The sequence below is a fragment of the Watersipora subatra genome, chromosome 4, assembly GCF_963576615.1.
Source record: "Watersipora subatra chromosome 4, tzWatSuba1.1, whole genome shotgun sequence".
In the NCBI taxonomy this organism is placed as follows: domain Eukaryota; kingdom Metazoa; phylum Bryozoa; class Gymnolaemata; order Cheilostomatida; family Watersiporidae; genus Watersipora; species Watersipora subatra.
Window position 1 is genome coordinate 14610351 of NC_088711.1, and position 20129 is coordinate 14630479.

General features: G+C 35.4%; 2 protein-coding genes across 2 annotated transcripts in view; both read right to left on the reverse strand.

The window, feature by feature from the left end:
• LOC137393955 (mucin-2-like) overlaps nt 1-1119 on the reverse strand; it is a 60794-nt gene extending 59675 nt beyond the window's left edge. The window contains exons 1-2 of the mRNA XM_068080668.1: nt 1003-1119; nt 226-356 (exon numbers count right to left, since the gene is read on the reverse strand). Of these exons, the coding sequence (XP_067936769.1) occupies nt 226-356; nt 1003-1119 (248 nt within the window). The remainder of the gene's footprint in view (nt 1-225; nt 357-1002) is intronic.
• Nucleotides 1120-8765: 7646 nt separating this feature from the next.
• LOC137393421 (uncharacterized) overlaps nt 8766-20129 on the reverse strand; it is a 44125-nt gene continuing 32761 nt past the window's right edge. The window contains exons 13-16 of the mRNA XM_068079970.1: nt 19403-19651; nt 15524-15723; nt 11948-12039; nt 8766-9155 (exon numbers count right to left, since the gene is read on the reverse strand). Coding sequence (XP_067936071.1) covers nt 11970-12039; nt 15524-15723; nt 19403-19651 — 519 coding nt within the window. The 3' untranslated portion in view covers nt 8766-9155; nt 11948-11969. The remainder of the gene's footprint in view (nt 9156-11947; nt 12040-15523; nt 15724-19402; nt 19652-20129) is intronic.

Sequence of the window (20129 nt, forward strand, 5' to 3'; positions counted from 1 at the left end):
TAACATAATATCTGCATCATAAATATTTAGTTTTCTCGCGAAAACTACAACCACCTAAAAATTGCATCTAACTGTGAGAATAGGGCCACTTAATTCTTATAATCATTAGAGATACCTCAAGAGGTGACAAACTTTGAGTAACCAATGGCCTTTGCACTCCTTCAAAACTCGGAAGCTTCTAGAATAATCCTAAATCACTATCTCAAGTACGCTTTGCAAACATACTTATTGTCTTTGTGAAATAATCCTTTCAGCTGAAGAGTCTCCCCGGAAATGGCCTCATCCGAAGTGTATATAACGTTGAATTCTTCCACAACAGACCCATAGTCTACTGCCTCAATCTTTAGAAACACAGGCTATAAAATGTAAACGTGTTCATATGATATCAGATGTTTGTTACAGACTCTTGTCAACACGATTTAGACTGTGTAAACTAGTTACAAATATAAAGAAGCATCTCAGTGTCTGTCCATGTGACAGGCAAAGGAAGCTAAGAGATGACTTTATCTGAACAATGAGAGACAGGGCGTGGTTAAAAACCGTAATAACCTAGCAAGTTAATGAAAATCCTTCTGTTTGAAAGCTTGGATATCGCAATTGGAAGATTCCTAAAACATATTCTCAAATTTTCTAGATACACGTATATGTGAGTTATTTATCCAAACAAAATTTTATCCAAGTTAACGCTTCCAAATTTATGCATAAAAGGGAATACTCTCTTTAAAGTAACACTTAGAAATCAATCCCCAATGGTGAGGTTGTAAGTGTTTGATGAGACATTTAAAGCCATGGTAACTATCTAGAATGTACAATGTATATCACCTGCTAGTTTGTAAGAAACACGAAATGACGATACTATTATCACTCTGATGTCATCACTTGAAAGCTATTTCTAATGTACATGCTTTAGTGTCACCATCTTTTTTTTAGAAATATGAAAGGGCCAACCAAAATGAACCATATAGCAAAATTTAAAACAGTAATGTGGTTTAGCAATACTACCTTCATATTTGTGGGCTGAGATATAGATGTCTGCAGTGGCACACAAACTTTTTCTCCGGAGGAAGGAACAGTAACATCCTCAATCACATGATGAAGAATTGAACAGTCTCTACACATAAACACGTATTATATCAAATATTTAGTGTGAATATGATGAAGAGGCTCTTTTGTTGTAAGAGTGCAATTAAAAAATTTTTTCTAATCATTATTGATTCTATATTTTATTATATTTCAAATATAATACAATCAAGAGAATCACACCATCCACTCAATCATCTTGAGGAACAAACTCACTGTTCTGTGTTGAGACTGCTGATGCATATATTCAGCTGAACAATACATGAATGCTCGTCTGTACACGGTAAGCCGACTGCATCATATGCAAGGCTCAGGTCTTTAAGGCGAAGATTCAATGTTATATTCTGGGACTGAAATAAAAAACAGGATGGTATAAAATATTGCAAATACGGAGTAGTCACATACAACTAAACTGTAAATAACACAGATAAAATCACATAATTATTGTTAAACTTACCTGAATTGTAGAAGCAAAAAGTAACCCGAAGGTGCATAACAGCAGCTGATAGGCACCCATGTTCCCTTCCTATAAGGGAATAATGCCAGAGCTCACCGTCTCACTCAAAGGGTTAGCAGTGGTATTCTGTCGCCCTCGCCAATTAAGCAGGCTAAATATTTCGATACAGGGCGTGGGCCTAGCGCAGACTGGTTTTTGTGCCTTATCACGCGGCAATTTTATCCTTTATCGTTAAATATATTTGGACAGCGTAGGTAGTTGGTGGGGAAGCACCAGAATCACGGTGGTGATTACAAAATTTGTGAATACAAACATCCGAGAAAAGCAGTGGGCTGCTATCTCACGTTGTGAATGGACTCACTCTATTATACATCAAAGTAACAACCGAGTTGCCGGCAATATTCTATATTATGAGCCATCCTGATTAAGAGTCATTATGTGAAAGTATCAAATCACAGTTATAAAATCTCAACTCTCACAGTAATGCTAATGAGTTACATTTTAGAAAATACAGGTCAAATTGTAGAAAACATTTACTGGGTGCTCATTTTAAAAACTAACAGAAGTTATGATTCCTTTGTATGCTCAGTTGTTTACAATCTATTGATTTTGGACTCGCCGAACCCTGAATATTGTTGAACTGTTTAGGATCTATCAAAATCATAACATAGTTTTTTGTCTGCTAAACACAGGCAATGCAAGTTTAGGGATGATGGTAGCGAGCCATGCCATTAGTGAGCTACCAAAACTACCATCAACATTCATTGTGTTTCATGTTATATCTGAGATAACCATCAGGCTGTTAACTAGATTTTAACCTTTCAGACAAAAGAAAAAAATGTTCATTATTAACTAGTATATTTAAACAACCTCTTATCAACAGAGTAGTGGTAACTTGCCTTTTGCCTGCATGAGAGGATATGTTCAGGGAAGGATTGCTTGAGTGATTTTCAAACTCAGAGCACTGGCCGAGTACAACCAAAGTTCATAGCATACCAGCGCAATGCGAAATAAAAGGATGCTGATGAAACCCCTATGCATATGGGATATGCGATTAGGGTGCATGTGGAGCCATCGAAATTTGCTCATGTATGTTTGACAATTGTAGTCTTGATTGTGGCACACAAGGGTATGAAATTATGGTAACAGTGCATCTTAGGTCGGTACAACGTGCATACAACGCATGCACAACGCACATACAAGGCACTTGCAATGCACAAACATTGTGGATACAACACCGACACAAGTAATTAACAATGAATGCGCCACAACGTGACACTGCTAACGCATTAATATTATTAATAATATTAATGTGTAGTAATAATAATAGTAATAATATATTATTATTCAATATTCTATATATAATTAGAGTCTGTTAATAAAACAGGTCTAAAACATTACAGTAAGTATTCTATTTATTTTCTATTGACCGTTGTATGTGCGTTGTGATGATAGTGTATGCGTGTTGTATCCACAATGTTTGTGCGTTGCAAGTGCCTTATATGTGCGTTGCGCATGCGTTGTATGCGCGTTGTACAGACGTAAGATGCACCGTTACCGAAACTATTTAGTTGGGTAGGGGATGAGAGAATGTGTGGTGGATGCACCATAACAAGCCATGGTCCAAAATTATTTATAAAAGTTAAATAATATGTGCAACGGCGCAGGAAATAAAATAATTACCCTGTGAATTTGAGTAACTTGAGCTAGTAAACTAAGCTAGTCTAATTTTTTACTATAATAAGCACCTTGAAACCTGCTTGTAATCATTACAAGCAGGTTTCTAGATTTACAAGCTACGGAGTATAAAATAACTCGTTGGGTTGCAAATGTTGACAGTGGAAAAGAGAATGTGTGGTGATGCACCTTAAAAAGCTATGACCGACAAGTTCTTTTTCAATAAATTAATACCCTGTAGCTTGTAATCTTTACAAGCTACAAAGTATAAAATAACTTGCTGGGTTGCAAATGTTGACAATGGAAGAGAGAATGTGTGGTGATGCACCATAAAAAGCTATGACCGACAAGTTCTTTTTCAATAAATTAATACCCTTTTAGCTGGTAATCTTTACAAGCTACAGGGTATAAAATAACTTGCTGGGTTGCAAATGTTGACAATGGAAGAGAGAATGTGTGGTGATGCACCATAAAAAGCTATGACCGACAAGTTCTTTTTCAATAAATTAATACCCTTTTAGCTGGTAATCTTTACAAGCTACAGGGTATAAAATAACTTGCTGGGTTGCAAATGTTGACAATGGAAGAGAGAATGTGTTGTGATGCAACATAAAAAGCTATGACCGGCAAGTTTTTAATAAATTTTTTAAGAAATTAATATTTGTAGGCTATGATAACAGTAAAAATGCCTTTTTCACAAATATGATCGGAGCATGTTAGAAAGGACTTATTGGATTCGTTTAGGGGTTCATCAATAGAGTAGCTAGTGTCAGTCATTTAGCACTAAAGTTAGCATTTAGAAAATAGCTACATCCCGTGGTGAATACATTTTTAATAATTAGTCATGTATACCCTCTAGAATACAGTAAGCGCCCTAACAGTGAGCAGTAAGGAAAACCAAGTAGTATTGTCGACCATGTCAAGAGGACGATAAAGTGAAGGTGTCGATCACATTATGATGATAATGATCAAGTAGTTCAAAGGATCAATTAAAATCAACGTTAAGTTAGAAAAGGGTTGTGTTAACAAGAATCGTAAACATTTCCTCACAATAATTTCCATTAACAAAAATATTCAGCAGCCTGGCTAAAATATAAAAATAATTATATACAGCACTCGAAATACTAAACCATAGTTTGCATTAGTAATCTTCAACAGCGACAAGGTCAACCTTACAACAAATGCCTGAGAAGCATGCTAGAGGCTTCGAACACTAGCATAATCTTTTTGTCCTTGACATTTATATAAATCAACTACTTGCATATTTTTATTATTAGTTTTAAACAACCTTACTTGTGAACGATTTTTATTCAGAATGGTATTATAGTATTTTAGAGCACCAAGTTTTGGTTGTAAGTCGGCACCACTTACTTCCGATGTGTTTTTGAAAAAATATTCTCTGACAATGAGCGTGCCCACGACAAACCAGTGCGTTGAAATTGCAGTTCACTTGAAATTGCAAATATGCTAGTGTTATCCACTACTGTCAGAACTCAGGAATTCGCTCAATTTTTCCAGAGGCCTTCAGATTGATGCTTCAACAATGATTGATAGGAATTGATAATGGCCAGTCTCGCAATTTTCAACAACACAGTTTTAGCTAACCTGTAACATGAACTACTTTAATCTAGATGATTTAACTTATGTAAAAGAAAATTCTCATTTTACCAAAAAAAAACCCATGCAATTATATTTCGATTTTTGAATGATGTCGCGTTAATTGTGACAACTTATAGATCAGTCACGCCTATGCCGAAAATTGAATAAACTTTGTGGTGTGATATAGTTCTGCTTCGACCACTGGATTCATTTGCTTCTTTGGTTCTTTGCAGTCGAAGCAGAAATAGGTCTACCAAATGTGAGATGCAAATCAGAGACAGCACTTCATGTACATTAAAAAGTCGTCTAAATATATCTAGCAAGTTAAGATTAAATGATCGTCGCTAAAGGTTTTTGTCAAAAATATTTTAGGTGTCATTCAAAACCTATGTTCATGTTATCTAATGCGTCAACTTAAACGTTAGGAGATAAGTAGTAGCATTTGTTACACTGGATTTGCTGCCACACAGTTTGGTACTAATCAATTAACATAATGTTAACTTGTACGCATATATTAATGAAGTCAGTTTTCTCTGCCATACCTCTACATTTTTGTACGCAGAGGCTTAAAAATCTAGAGGCGTGATATTAAAGCCTGGTTCACACTAAAGGTCATTTGAATGTCTTCTATGACATCGAGAAGCTATGCTAGCATGCTAGATACGGTAGTAGCAAATTTGTGAAATTAATATGCATATTAATTTGTAAGTACTCCTTTACAGATAGCACTCTTTGGTTACCGTTAAACCATTTGTATTATCAGTTGATCTTTGATGGACACAGAAATTTACAATACTAAAATAACAATACCTCTTTATAAAAAATATTTGGTAGGGTTTAAAAAATATTATATTAATATTAGCAATTAGCTTTTCTCCCCTCACAGAAAAGTTGCTTGATACTGCCAATGTTCACATTGGTCTAGCTAATATTTGTTCGAGCCAATCACTTCCATTTACAGAGAACAATAGACATTGGAATATTACATCATGTTCATATTAAAGCCATGTCACGATGATTGCAAACAACGTCTAGTGAGAAGCAGACTGAAGGAATACAAGAGACATGTATTATTTACATGTAATACCTACTGTACCTTCTTTGGACAAATCTCCTCTCATTAGAAAACCAAGACTAGCAAAATACCATTCTCTTAATAAGTCAAGACACGAATTTCATGACAAAAGGTCGATCCATTAGATCACTAAAGGTAAACCACTGACTGACACCGCAGCAGTTTCTAATTAATAGATATTAAATCGACGAAATCTGCAAGATCAATCCTTTCGGAAAAATATTGCTCATGGAAGACTCTCGGCTCTAAAAATTACACCCTGATTGTGCCAAAGGTAGCCATGATAAATATGGCTGACAAATTGCAAACACACAAGACTAAGTTATCTATTGCTGCTGACAACGACTTTGACTCACTGTTTAAGAGCCGCTGCAGTTGCTACTTCAGCGCTTACCGATGTACAGAAAAAATCATGTATTGGATTAAAAGAAGGATTGATCTTATGGAGTGTCGTGGACCAACCGGCTAATACAGCACATTTGCCTTTTTCTGGGATGATCTTGTAGAAGATTGATTGAATTTTGGTTATGAACAGAGATAAATGTGAACAAACAAACGCTTTCTATCACTTTTTATACCAGATCATAATATGAGACGCTGACCATTACGCTAGTAAATAATCTCACCATAACACTTTTGGAACTCAAAATGTGAAATTTCAAATATCACTTTCTCAAAGCTGATATTTCCTTCTTGAGCTCAACTTATCTGAGGTTTCAACCTTTTGCTCTGTTATGTACTGCTTTATTCTTTGATAATGATGGCTTTGCCTACATCAGGGGTCTACAACCCGCGGCTCCGGAGCCGCATGCGACTCTTTCATCCCCTCACTGCGGCTCCCTCTGACTTAGGATTGTTTTCCTTTTTCCTTATTTTACCATATGCTGAGTAATTCATAAAAATATAGAAGTTTTATCACTAGATTTTGTAATATAATTTAAAAATTTGTAATTATGGTAATAAATCAAACATTGTCGCTTGTTATCCGTCATTATTTATGCGCCAATAAAACAGCCAAAACTACACCAGCCGGCACGAGACTTCTTGATTTTTTTACCCCAGGTAGGCAAACTATGGCGAATACTAAGGAAAGAAGTGAAAGAGGAAAATAGAACATTTAATCCTACGCGGGCTGATTCGTTTGCTTTCACTGCTAATGAGACTGGTTCACCAGTTTGCTTAATATGTAATGAGAAATTCGCAAACAAAAACCAAATGTCGCAAGACACTTTCAGAATAAACACGTAGCCTTTGCTAAAAATTATCCGGAAGGATATGAGAGCAAAAGGCCATTTCGGAATTGACGCATAAGGCAAATTTGAGCAAAAATTGCTGCATGAATGACATTTGCTGCAGTTAAAATTTAAGTTCGGCGTTTTGTCAAAAGGACTGAATTAAACATGAATATGCAATTTTTCTTGAAAGTAACCTTATAAACAATGTAATAATTTTCACGTTACGATTAAGTTATTATTAGCTATTTTATTGTCTTTTGCAAGTGTAATTTTTTTCTCAGCAGTTAAATCATTACACATGCCACACCTTTTCGTTTTATGTTGTAAACATGGTAAAAAGCATTAAAAGCTAAACAAAAACGTTACATGTAGAATTCATGTATTTTTTAATTTAAAATATTAAAAGGGGTTTGTGCCTCCCACTGCGTTCTTTCCTGTGGAAAACTGGCTCTTTGGGTGGTAAAGGTTGCAGACCCCTGGCCTACATGATACACCAATACATCAAAGAAGCAGTCACTTGATAGCGCCTTTATTAAGTACATATCTCCCATACCTTGATATTGGTTGATGCGGAGTTTAAACCATAACTGCCACTTACAACTTTTAAACGTTTTTTCTAGGTAAATCAGACACACTGATTCCGATTTTGTACTCAAAATAGATATTGGTCAACCAACTTTCAGAGAAATTAAGGCTTTTTTACAGCGTTTTAATATCGGCCTCGAAAACAACACGATCGGCACAAGTTTCGTCCATAAATATGTGACGTATGCTAGCTTTTTAGAAACGGAAAATGGGAATGTTTGATCCGATTTAGAATGATAGAAATGGGTGTCTTAAAACTCATTATCTAAATTCAGCCTTCAAAACAATCTCAGTCTTTTCTGAAAGGTAGATAAGCTATTTAACATTGCATATTTAAAAATAAGCTCAAAAAAGAGCGATAACAACGCCAGCTTGTGTTAAAATCGCACTTTTTTGAACTCATTTTTCTCGGTGTTCAGCCTATTAAACATCTTGTAACAAGCTACGAGCAACTTTAAATAGTTTATCTACCTTTCATAAAAGTCTGAGATTATTTTACATGCTGAATTTAGATAATAATGGGTATAACTAAATAAGATGAATAAGATAGGTTTAACACACCCATCTTTATCATTTTAAATCTAACATCCCTAACTTCCGTTCCTGAAAAGATAGGCTACGTCACATATTTATTTTGCGGAGCTTGTTCTGCCGATTGTGTTGTTTTCGAGACCGATATTAAAACGCTGTAAAAAAGCCTTCATTACTCTGAAAGTTGGTCGAACAATCTTTATTTTGAGTACAAAATAGAAATCGACGTGTCTGGTTTATCTAGAAAAACCGATAAAAGTTGTACGTGACAGTTACGGTTCAAGCATAAGCAATGATCGTATGCATTATTGGCTTTGGTGTAAAAGATGTAACGCTAAAGGTACACATCATCAATGTATCCAGTGCGATGTCAATTTTGTGTGCCTGATTGGTGACAAGATGACAAGAGTATTATGACAGCCATTATGGCAAAATCTGTCGAAGAGCTTGCTAAACTATGTCAAAGAATTTTGCTTCAGTCTCATCTCAACACTTCAAATTTAAAAGAGAGAACAAGACTCACATGGTTTGTAATACAAGATTATAAACTTTATGTAGAACAGAGATAACCGTATTGTATCTAAATTGAAAAAACAGATTGACTGTACAGCATTAACAAAACCCTTCTTACAAATTGACTAACCCACTCCTGCAAATGGGTGGAAGACATCGGCTATTATACAATGGCAATATGCACACCTAAGAGTCTGGTTCCAGATCACAGAGATCACTAAAAATATCGTCTATTTATACAGGTGCCAGGTTGAGTGGTCTTAAGGAATAGTTTGACGTAGGCCTTCATTAACTCACTAGTATTCTAGATTCCTGCCATTTGCCCGATTGAACAACTGCCAAAATGGACTCTGTTTGTCATGTTCTCCCATCGAATCTGGCCTGAGGAGTAACGGGGGAACCACTACAAGATGACAGGGACAAAACTACAAGATGTGAACATCCTGTATCAGCTCTTTAAATGTCAGGGTGGTGCTAACAGAGAATTGTGAAAACTTAGGGTTTCAATAGGTAACTATATAATGTAGATATTAAGATGTCAATCTAAAATTATCTTGGTGATTATCAAAAAACCAAGAAACAATTTTATTGCAGTGGACAATAATTGATTTTGAATTTATTCTAAAAAATCTGAGCACAATATATGATCTGGGCAGATGCTAAGATGCTCCTGCTATAGTTTCACTGCCAACAAAACAAATGCCCAATTGTGCGATGTAAAATGGATCAAAAATTAGTTTGAAAAAATCACCTTTTAAGCAAAGATATTCCGACCGTCATGTACTAAGTAACAGTGGTCTACAAAGGTCATTATTTTGTTCTATCCACAAACAATCAGTCCTTTCTACTAGTAGCCTCAAGTATTACTACCTGAGTATACAGTTAAATAGATAATTTGTTTGTAAAACAATTTTACATGGCTTCGAGGCAATGCTGGCTTGATATAGTAAAGAAAAAATGATTGAAAATACCCTATGTGGCTGCTCTTGTTAAACCATATTGGCAACTTTGCAGCAAAGACACTCCAGCTCCAAAAGCAGGAAGTGACAAGTTGTAACAAATTTCATGAAAAATGCACTTTTTATGGCACCAAATTTGATGGACTATACCAATCCAACATATGCAAGTGAATAAGCATTTGTAAAGTTATTCATATAAAGTGTACTTGGATGGTATTAAAATTCGTGATAGACGTATGAATATTTGAAAATACGCAAAGCTAGATTTATAAAGCTTTCATAGCAGTTGCCAGTATAAATAAAGCTTTCATATATCACTGCCCTGGATATTCGGGATAGTCTTCTATGCAATTCAACTGTCCTTTCTTAAATATGAATTCAATATTGTTCACTGGTCTAACCCAGGGATGGCCAGATGATTTTGGCCATGATCCGCTACAGCCAAATCGGATAAATTAAAGATCCACAACGAGCTAAAGATGTGCATTTTTTTACCATAAATAAACATGCAATTATCTGTATGCATCTTAAAACAAGGCATCAAATATGATTTTTAAAAACTTTGTTCATATACATAACGTGATTAAAAATCAGTGAATGAATGTGCTGTAATAAGTAGGTCTAATATCAGTAAGAAAAATGGTGAGTGGGCTTTGACTTCACAATACTATCAAGACGCAGTTTTCGGCTACTTACAGCGACTCTTAAAGTTTACGAAGATGAGTATTTGTGAGTCGTGTTCTATGATTACTTTTTACAAAATTCATTGCTGAAAACATTGAATTTACAAAAATTCTGAGAAAAGTTTACAAAGATCTTTTTTAAAACAAATTAAAAAAAAACTTCAAATTTTTTTTCCAAAAGCTAACTTGAAAGATCCACAAAAAAACTACAAAGATCCGAATCCGGATCTAGATCTGCCATTTGGCCATAGCTGGTCTAACCCTATAGATGCGGAACGAATTTAGTAAACATTTTGCACAGGCTTAATTTCTACTTGGTATATATTTATTGATCTGTTGATAATTTCCAATAGAGATATTTGTGGCTTAATGCATATAGATGAGCTCGCGACGGCGCGGTAGACGATCCCTTAACCCTTTAAACCCTGGCCATTCTCATAAATGCGTGTCAATAACTCTGGGCAATTTGTCCAGCGATCCGAAGTTTTTAAACTTTTATTAAATATATTTAAATGTGCTCATATTACAATGATATTTGGTAAAACACTAATAAAATAGTGGGGCAACCAACAGCAAATCTCATCAAACAGAAAAAAAAGTATTTCACCCCTATTCGGACTGAAACTATAAAAGTTGGCACGATTAAAAAAAAATCGTAAAAACGTTTACAATAGTATCATATCCATTGAGGTAATCATATTTTCATGACTCAAAATATACTGAAAAATTATAACTGGTATAATAAAACTCTTCATTTGCATCACAATCATTTATTACCTACCACGAACAAGTCGTATCGATTTTTTTGCGATCTCGTTCTAATAAATGATTTTATCATAACGAAGGAAGTAGATCAAGATATTTGAAAACTATTACAAATGAAAGTGAAATTTCTGGTCTAACATCCTACGCAAGTGAAAATTCCATTGGTTTTTCCTGTTACTTTTCAGAAGACAAGCAGAAATAGAAACAGGCAGAAACCGGTTGTACAAGCAGAAACAGCTTTTGTAAACAGAGCCATGTGAATGCCGGTTTTCCGACCGTTAGGGTTTTTGACACACCATACGCAAGGCTGGAAAACCGGTTATTGGGGTTGAAAGGGCTAAGGCTGGTTCACACTATGTCGGCGTACCTCGACGTTGATGGCACAATACTTCGGTGATCGTCGATGATAATAATGTTCACACTATCACAAACCCATCCGCGTTTGCATCAACAAATACTCTGAGATGTAGTATTCTCTTTTTTTCTCTCGCTATGAAACCTTTGTTTTCACGTGCACAAATAAACAACTAGTCCTGTAGCAACTACCACAAATTAAAATATTACTAACGCCGAAATGGTTCACATTGTACAGGCTGTTATCGATGCTCAACAAAATATGGGGAGAGTTTGACAGCTGCAAAACTTTCCCGATGAATTTATGTCGCTTCATCGATGCTGTCATCCTCTGGTTTACATACTCGACGATGAATGCCGAAAGGAAAATGCCGACATAGTTTGAACCAGCCTTTAGAAATTACATCACATGTGTTAGCTAGGCTACTCTGTACCTGCAAAACATATTTGCATCCGTCACACAGGCTTCGCAGAACTTCTGGGCAGGACAAACTCAACCTTTATTCGGCATCCCATAACCTCGGTGCTGAAAGAAAGTAGACAACATTACATACGAGGTCAACATTAAAATTGAACTTACACAAAATTTTCGTAGATTTTAGCAGAAAATATCGGTATTTTTTATCACTTGCGATCGTTTTTCACGTTTGAAGTGACCTGACTGCCAGGATGTTTCATGATTAAAATTGAGAAAAATTGATCAGGGCTACAACTCTCAGAAGAAAAACATGTGCCAAAATGTCATCACTTGCTGCTATCGTTGAGAAATATTCTGTCAGTCTCTTTACAACTATAGATGTCACAATCACACATTCGCTTGATCTAAACCTTTTAACCGCGATCAAATTTTGTTGATTTTAATCGTGAAGAATAGAGATCCCTGGCAGTCTCGCGAATACGATTCATTGTACGCGCACACTTTGAATGGTTTGTATTCTTGTATATATTGTGAAATATATATCTACTTGTTGCCTGCCACTCAAGTGGCTTGTTTCCGTGTAGAGCAGTAGAGGGAACACAGCAGTTTCCTTTACAAAATTTCAAAAACTAAAAAGGGATGCTATAGGTGTGAGCATGAGAGTCACTGCAGACTAAACGAGAGCGATTTAATAGGCTGGTAGCAGAATCACCATGAGATGGACGCTTAAATTAAGTGAACGGACTGGCCAACTATTACTTGAGTGAAAGGGAGCCAACCTTCCTGCCAGTGAAGGTGGTGACACCAAACAAGCAAGTAAACAACAGATAGCAAATATTTGCATAGCAGATTAAAAGTAATTCCATTTTAACTTTCCTGGAGTAGCCGCGCCTTGAGCTGTCAACATCATAACAGAAAACAACATTAAAAGTTATTCACATACCGACATACACTCCACTCAGTTGCTCTAATTATGAACAATTAAATTTGTTTTTTAAAGTTGTGATGATGCATTGATTGAGAAGTTGAAAGTTCAATTTACAGTAATAGTGAAAAGATCATAGGATTGAACCATATTGAACTACGCTTGAGCTTTGAGAAGAATGAGAGTTATGATTGTTTTATATTTTTAGAGTTTTATTCTATAGTTTTCATTGTTATCATTACGGATGCCAATTAACAAAAACCTCCTAAACTTCGGAAAAAAGTAAGGCAAATGTAGGCAATGATAGGCAAAAACTGTTAATAACAAACATTGCTCAAGAACAAGAGAAGACAATTCAACACAAAGAAAGAAAAACCTACTCCGATAGATTACTATAAGTGTAGGCCTATTGCCATCGCATAAGATTGGTCCAAGGTCATAAATACATAGTAGAACACTGATGAATTTGAGTCCCTTAGTAAAGCATTGATTGTTTAAAGCTAAAACTGATACCATTAGCATGTTATGACTCCATGAGATAAGCCACCTTGCCTTTAGCACATATGTATTCATTGCTTTCTAGTTTATCTTTGTCTCGCCTTAGCTATTTTACATGCAAATATTTTACCATCTAGCCTGGTATGATGTCTGTTTCCATATTTTTAATACAGCTACAGATTAGAAAGAATTTGCTTTTTTTCTTTTTAAATCAGTTTGATACAAGTAAAAACTTTTAATGTAAAAATTCGTTGACTGTTGAGCTAATGCAATAGGTATATATTGTAGTATTGCTGGCATTAACAGACAGTGATATACAATAAAATTACACTCCTTGGCAATCTGTTTTTACATGTACCTACAACTATATTTGTAATAGAAATCATTTTTTGATGAATACTAATTTAAGAAATGAATACTCATTACAAAAAGTTCTACAAAATCCTCGAACAAAAAAAATTATGTGTTAATAATAATACATTGGCCATATTATTTGGTACTTTTACTTAATAGATGGGTTAATTTATAACATGGGAATTATTCACACTTGTCACTGACCCGCATTACTGTTCATGGGCAAATGTACTGTTCATGGGCAAATGTACTGTTCATGGGCAAATGTACTGTTCATAGGCAAATGGGACAATTTTAAATTGCTTTGCGAGGAAATTTCTCTTGATTAAAATTAATGTTGTTTACCTGATAAACATTTTTGCAAGATATTTCAACTTTCCTGTGATGATGCCTTTAAAAGTAGTCAGCCGGCATAAGCAATAGAATCAGTAACCGTGTTAACTAATTAGTTAACACGGTTAACTAATTAGTTAACACGGTTAACTAATTAGTTAACCGTGTAAACTAATTAGTTAACCGTGTAAACTAATTAGTTAACAGTGAAGAAGATGACTCAAAGTTTAAAGCTGGTTCACACTATATCATCGTATCTCGGCGTTGATGCCACAATACTTAGGTGGTCGTCGATGATAACAATGTTCACGCTATAACAAACCCATCCGCGTTTGCATCAGCAAATACTTCACATGATGTAGTGTTCTCATTATTCTTTTCAAGTTTTTGCGAAAAAACCTCTTGTTTTCACGTGCTCAAATCAAATACTAGACCCGCAGCAACTATCATAAACGGAAACAAATCAATCACGATATCCGCGAATTACTCCCCTGAAATGTGTTCACGTTTGAGAGGCTGTTCGTCAGCTGTCGAACTTTGGCAAAATACCGAGAAAGTTTGACAGCTGCAAACTTTCCCGACATACCGTTGCTTTGTCGATGCTATCGTCCCACGGTTCACATGGTCGACGATGAACGCCGAAAGGAAAACGCCGACATACAGTGATACAATGTGAACGAGCCTTTATGGATACTCATCGCTGTAAACGATAGTTTCTTGTAAACCCAATTCAATGATAAACAATTTTTACACATAGCCCAGAAACATAGACATAGAAAAATCAAAAGTACCCTTAATACAGACATTATTTGTAAAAAAAAAATAATTTCATTTCTTACAGCTATTGTCAAAGAAAAACTAGGCTTGGTCAAAGATAAGACCCCGCCTTATGGCGCTTGTATTCTGTACATCAATCACGTGGATGGCAATTAAATTTATCAGATTCAAATTAGTGATTAATTTACTGAGCAAACATGGTAAAAGGTCAATGCAAACTAATAAAAATTGAATAGGTGAAAAGGCTGTGCCAAGCAATCGCCAAGTAGACTCAAAATGATTGTTTACGCAAGAAGTGTATGAAAGCGCAGGCATAATACGCGAGCTTGATTATTGATTCTAACAACAGAGATGAATAGACTTTACAAATCTTGTCTTGTAACTACTTGACTTTCATAGAACATCTATAACTCTATGATTGGTATATAATTCATTTGGCATGTTTCCATCATGAAAACTCACTATTGTGAACAATTACGAAGGGGTTCAGTTCAAATACTTAGATTAGATAAAAAGGCAAAACGGGCGTACTGATCTGATTATGAAGGAACGCCAAAAGAATACACCCCTGAGACTGTTTAACGTTACGGCGATTGCAGTTTTATCTAACTTAACCTGCCATATCTCTGCTTTAGTGATTGTGTTGTTATATTAAGAGCTAAGGGTGTATATTACTTTCTTCACCAGCATTTCTTTGGCACGTACTTGTGAAACTGCCGACGAAAGGCAACAGCATGATTTTCCTCGTTGAATGTGATGATAACTATATTAGGATTCTTTTTAAGCCTTCCTGCTTTGTTGACAGGCGCAACTCGTTCGCCTAGTTCACGAATAGAAGAAATGGGAACGTCTCTGTCAAGATTCAAAATCTTACAGCAACGCCTTTCACCGGGTTCCATCATTGTCTGCAACAGAATAAGCGAGTGAATACAACAGTCAGTCTATTAGGAAAAAAACAGGGTAATACGGAATTTATATCTGTTAGAAAATTAAAATAATAAGTGAGTAATTGTCACTTATGACAATTAACATGAGCAATGTCACTAAGTTTATTTTGTATGCTCTATACGTTTAATTGCTGCATTTAATGATCGATTAATCGTAAAATAATGACAAAGCAGCTGGACATGGCAGTTACATGTAGAGTAAATTGAAATAATATAGAAAATTTAGAATAGAAACTTTTAAATAGTTAATACAACTAAAAAATGAATACAGATAACGCTTCAATATATGTATTTTAGTCGAGTGAGTGCTCGATTTGGAAATGCTTCAAATGAACAGGGCTTAAAGCAATAATTATGTACAGTGGACCATCGCCATACAATTTCAATTCATACCAGTGTTCACATCGTAAGGTGAAAATTTTGTATAAAGGGATATAGAAAGCCATAGCAAATATCTAATGCAAACAGCTCTGGTGAAAACATCAGCATTTTATATACGTGCGGCACATATTAAAGATTAGTGGCAAAATAGCATGTTAACCTTAGTAACTATAGTTACCGTAAAACCTCTATTTGAACGCCATCTCTATTTGACCACCACTACGAGAGAAGGGTTGAAAAGTAGAGCGCCACCCTCTATTCGAACGCCGCCTCCATTGGACTGCCATTTTGACTATCTTTGATCTTTATGAACTCATGATATCAAGTGATCAGTAGAAAAGTGTCCACAAAATCATATTAATAATAAATCGTTCGATGAAAAAGTGTAAGTTCAGTGAAATAGTTAAAAATACATACTAAAACCTGGCTTTAAGTGTGTGTTTAGTAAGCTAAAATCATTTAGGTTAAATTCAAAGTTTATGTTATATGCCTGTCTCAAAGGTAGAAATACCTACGATACGTACTGCGCATAGTACATGTACATTGTAATGTTACATTTTAGTGCTGATCATAACCGCTAAATACACTAAAGTTACTGTAGGTACCGTAAAACCTCTAATTGAACGCCATGGCGCTATATTTATCAACCCTTCCCCTGTAATGGCGGTCAATTGGAGGCGGCGATTTAAATAGAGGCTGGCGATGTATTTTTCAAATGGCTGTTAGAATTTTCGGAAGATAAATTTTAGCCCTATTACGAGTGAAGTGAATATCGCCTATATTTTGCTCTCTTTTTCCGGTGAAGTGATATTAATCCTTTTGGATGCAATAAATCTGCTAACTTACCTCCAACTTGTTAAGATCTCTTAATAAATATGCATTGAGAAACAGAGAAATACCTCTACCAGTTGAAATCTATTGCTTGCAATTAACCTGCGATGATATTATAGCCTGTGTCCTTCTTCGCAGTTTGTTCGCATTTTCAATTTTTACTTCATTCCAAACTCGAAGATATATTTTTATTTTATATTTACATTTAATAATATTGTGTAAAAGCTCATTGCGCTCATTGATATGTTTGCTACAGTTTGCAGCAAAAACTAGCTTTTTATGTGCAATATAAGTGGAGATATGAGCATCGATCCATTGTAAGCAATGTTAAGATAGCCGCAAGGATGCTATTAAATAACATGCTATAAATCTGCATATTTATAAGTCATATAATGATAGTCTACCAAATGATACAAATATATATTCATGAACAAGTGACATAAACCTAAAATTGTATCACCAATCGATTTCCAGCTCCTTTTTGCTATAACTTTCAACCGATCTCATTAAAACCTTTTTCAACCTAATCCGACAAGAAAGCCCAAGCGATGCTATTCTCGTGAAGCGGATTTTTTTAAGCAGATTAAGGGAAGTTATCTGACCACTGACCTTCTGTTTGAAGGAATTGCAACTCTAACTTTGCTAGTGGTTTTAAAAGGTTTTACACACGAAAATTGCTGAACTGAGAGAAATCGCTCACGTGTCTCTTTTAGGCGTTGTGAAAATGATTTCAGCAAATAGCATTTCTGCATCTGTTACTTTGACGTACGAAATAAGCACACCCAACTGCCAAATTTGATCTCGGGCGAAAATTTTGTTGAATTCATATGGTGAAATGAAATTCGTATGGTGAGCTGAAAAAATCATCATATATCAGGGTGATCATATCCAGAGCACTGCACTCTAAAATACAATATATGCTCAGCGTCCAATAAAAGAATAATTTCTTAAAAAACGATTAATAGTTTTGACGCCTAATATAGAGAATGAAGTTTGTGGTCAAGCAAATAGGAATCTTCTTTGTAAATAATATCTTCTGCATATTTTTGATAGTCACTCAAGTAAAGTAGGTACTCCTTAATAGCTTCACTTAGCTATGTTTCTAACTTCAAAAAATGACATGAAAATGTAGGAAATGTGAGTATTGCTGAATACATGATCTAATATTCTAATACTAAAAGCAGGCCAGTATGAAATTTACCAATTTTTATGCGCAGAATTGCAAAACAATGCTCGATGGTTAAGACTATTACTTTCTCTACAGTACATAGTATCCAATCACGGTTTTTGAACATCTTAGATCTTAAACAAATTAGATTTAAACAAAAAATTAAGTTTTTTTGGCTTCAGATGCTATGCATAAGTTGAAAACTCCAACACCTCAATACATAGCCGAGGAAAGTCGGCGATGCAAAATATGTGGAAATGTGATTACTAGCTCTTAAAAGCTCAGAAATGAACAGTTAATCGCAGCCATCACGAAAACGCCGTAGGTTGGAATCCCTCTCAAAACAGCTCAAATTTGACGTAGTTGAACACGATGTGCTTCTGTTTACACTTTTATGCAACCTGAATCGTCGAAATAATTTCACAAATAAACTACACACATTTAATAAAACCATGCCTATTGTCCTTACGCGTCTATTTCATTATTATTGTAATGCTGTCACTTTGAGCACTGATATCTCAAAACCTAGCCAAAAAATTAGTTTAATTTTTTAATCTTAATCTCGAGAGGGTGCATATCATCTTCTGATGACCGCAAGGAGCCTGCTGGTCACCCGTGATGGTCAAAAAGTGCAGCAGAAGTTGTTCGCGCCATTTGGCCAAAAATATGGGGCACATGATCAGATTATGATTAAATGATTAGACCAAGCTGAAACGAAACTGTAAAGTAGCGAGCATCTATAATTGATACGGGCTTTTTGGTAGAACCCGTGTTTTGTCATAAACTAGTGCTACAAGAACTATTGAGCGTTTTATGGGCCTTTCATTTCAAGTGATAACATCACGTGTCAAAACAATAACCACGTCGAGTTGAGTACGTCATCAAAATAAAGGGATTTCAACCTACGGCCGTTTTTTTTAACTGTTAGATTTGAGCTTTTATGAGCTGGTAATCACATTTCCACATATTTTGAACCTACAACACAACCGAGTCAGACATGGTGAGCCTTTTGATACCAAATAACTGTAATGTAAACTTTGTTGCAAGTCAACCTTAAAATAAACTGTAGTGTACACAAGGGCTTGAATAAACTGTAGTGTACACAATGGCTTGAATAAACTGTAGTGTACACAATGGCTTGAAGAAACTTGTGTACACTGTAGTGAAGACCGTGTAGAGTTAGTATGAAGAGCTTGCAGAGCACTTAAATTGCTTTCAGGATTTTTCAACACTTAACATTTCATCTTAAACACTCACATCAACGGCCTGAGGCTGAGGATCTTTAGAACTCAGACTATAGGTAGAACCATGACTGTTTGCCTCAACTGCCTGTCGAATAGTTCGTTGAATTGTTGTTAGCTGGCTTGGGTTGGGCTTGGCAGAAGTGGGCTCAGGTGGAGCAGAGTTTCGAATCACCCTTTTTTTCTCGACTAGAGGCTGTTCGCCACGAAGTCGAAGGTTGTTTACGGGCGCTGATGACAGGACTGGCTCGTGCACACCAGCATTCTGAAGCAAGCACAGAACATGATCATTTTTGGTGTTAGAAACAACTCAACCAGTTTGTATTACATCAGCGATGTAATGAGATATTTGAGATGGAATGATTAGATGTTAATAAACAGTAGATGTACAAACAATGTAAGTAATCAGTTACGAGGACGTTTATGTTATAGGGATTTTACATTATACAAACAGTAAAATATATGTAAACAGCTGATCTATTCCAAGATCTTCCCAAACTCAGAGTATTCCCCATTTCAAAAAGGAAAAATCTAAAACTTAGCTTCATAATTCACTTATTGCATAGTAACCGTGACATTATTAGCATCTACAACTCTTTTCTTTATTCTTAACACTTACACTTGGTTTAGGGTTCACAATAACGGTAATTTTACGTCAGTTAAGATGATCCTAAACCTTCAATGTTAATTTAAATACATATTTCCACTTTTTTTTCCCCAGCAAGGTTTATGCTGCAATGAAA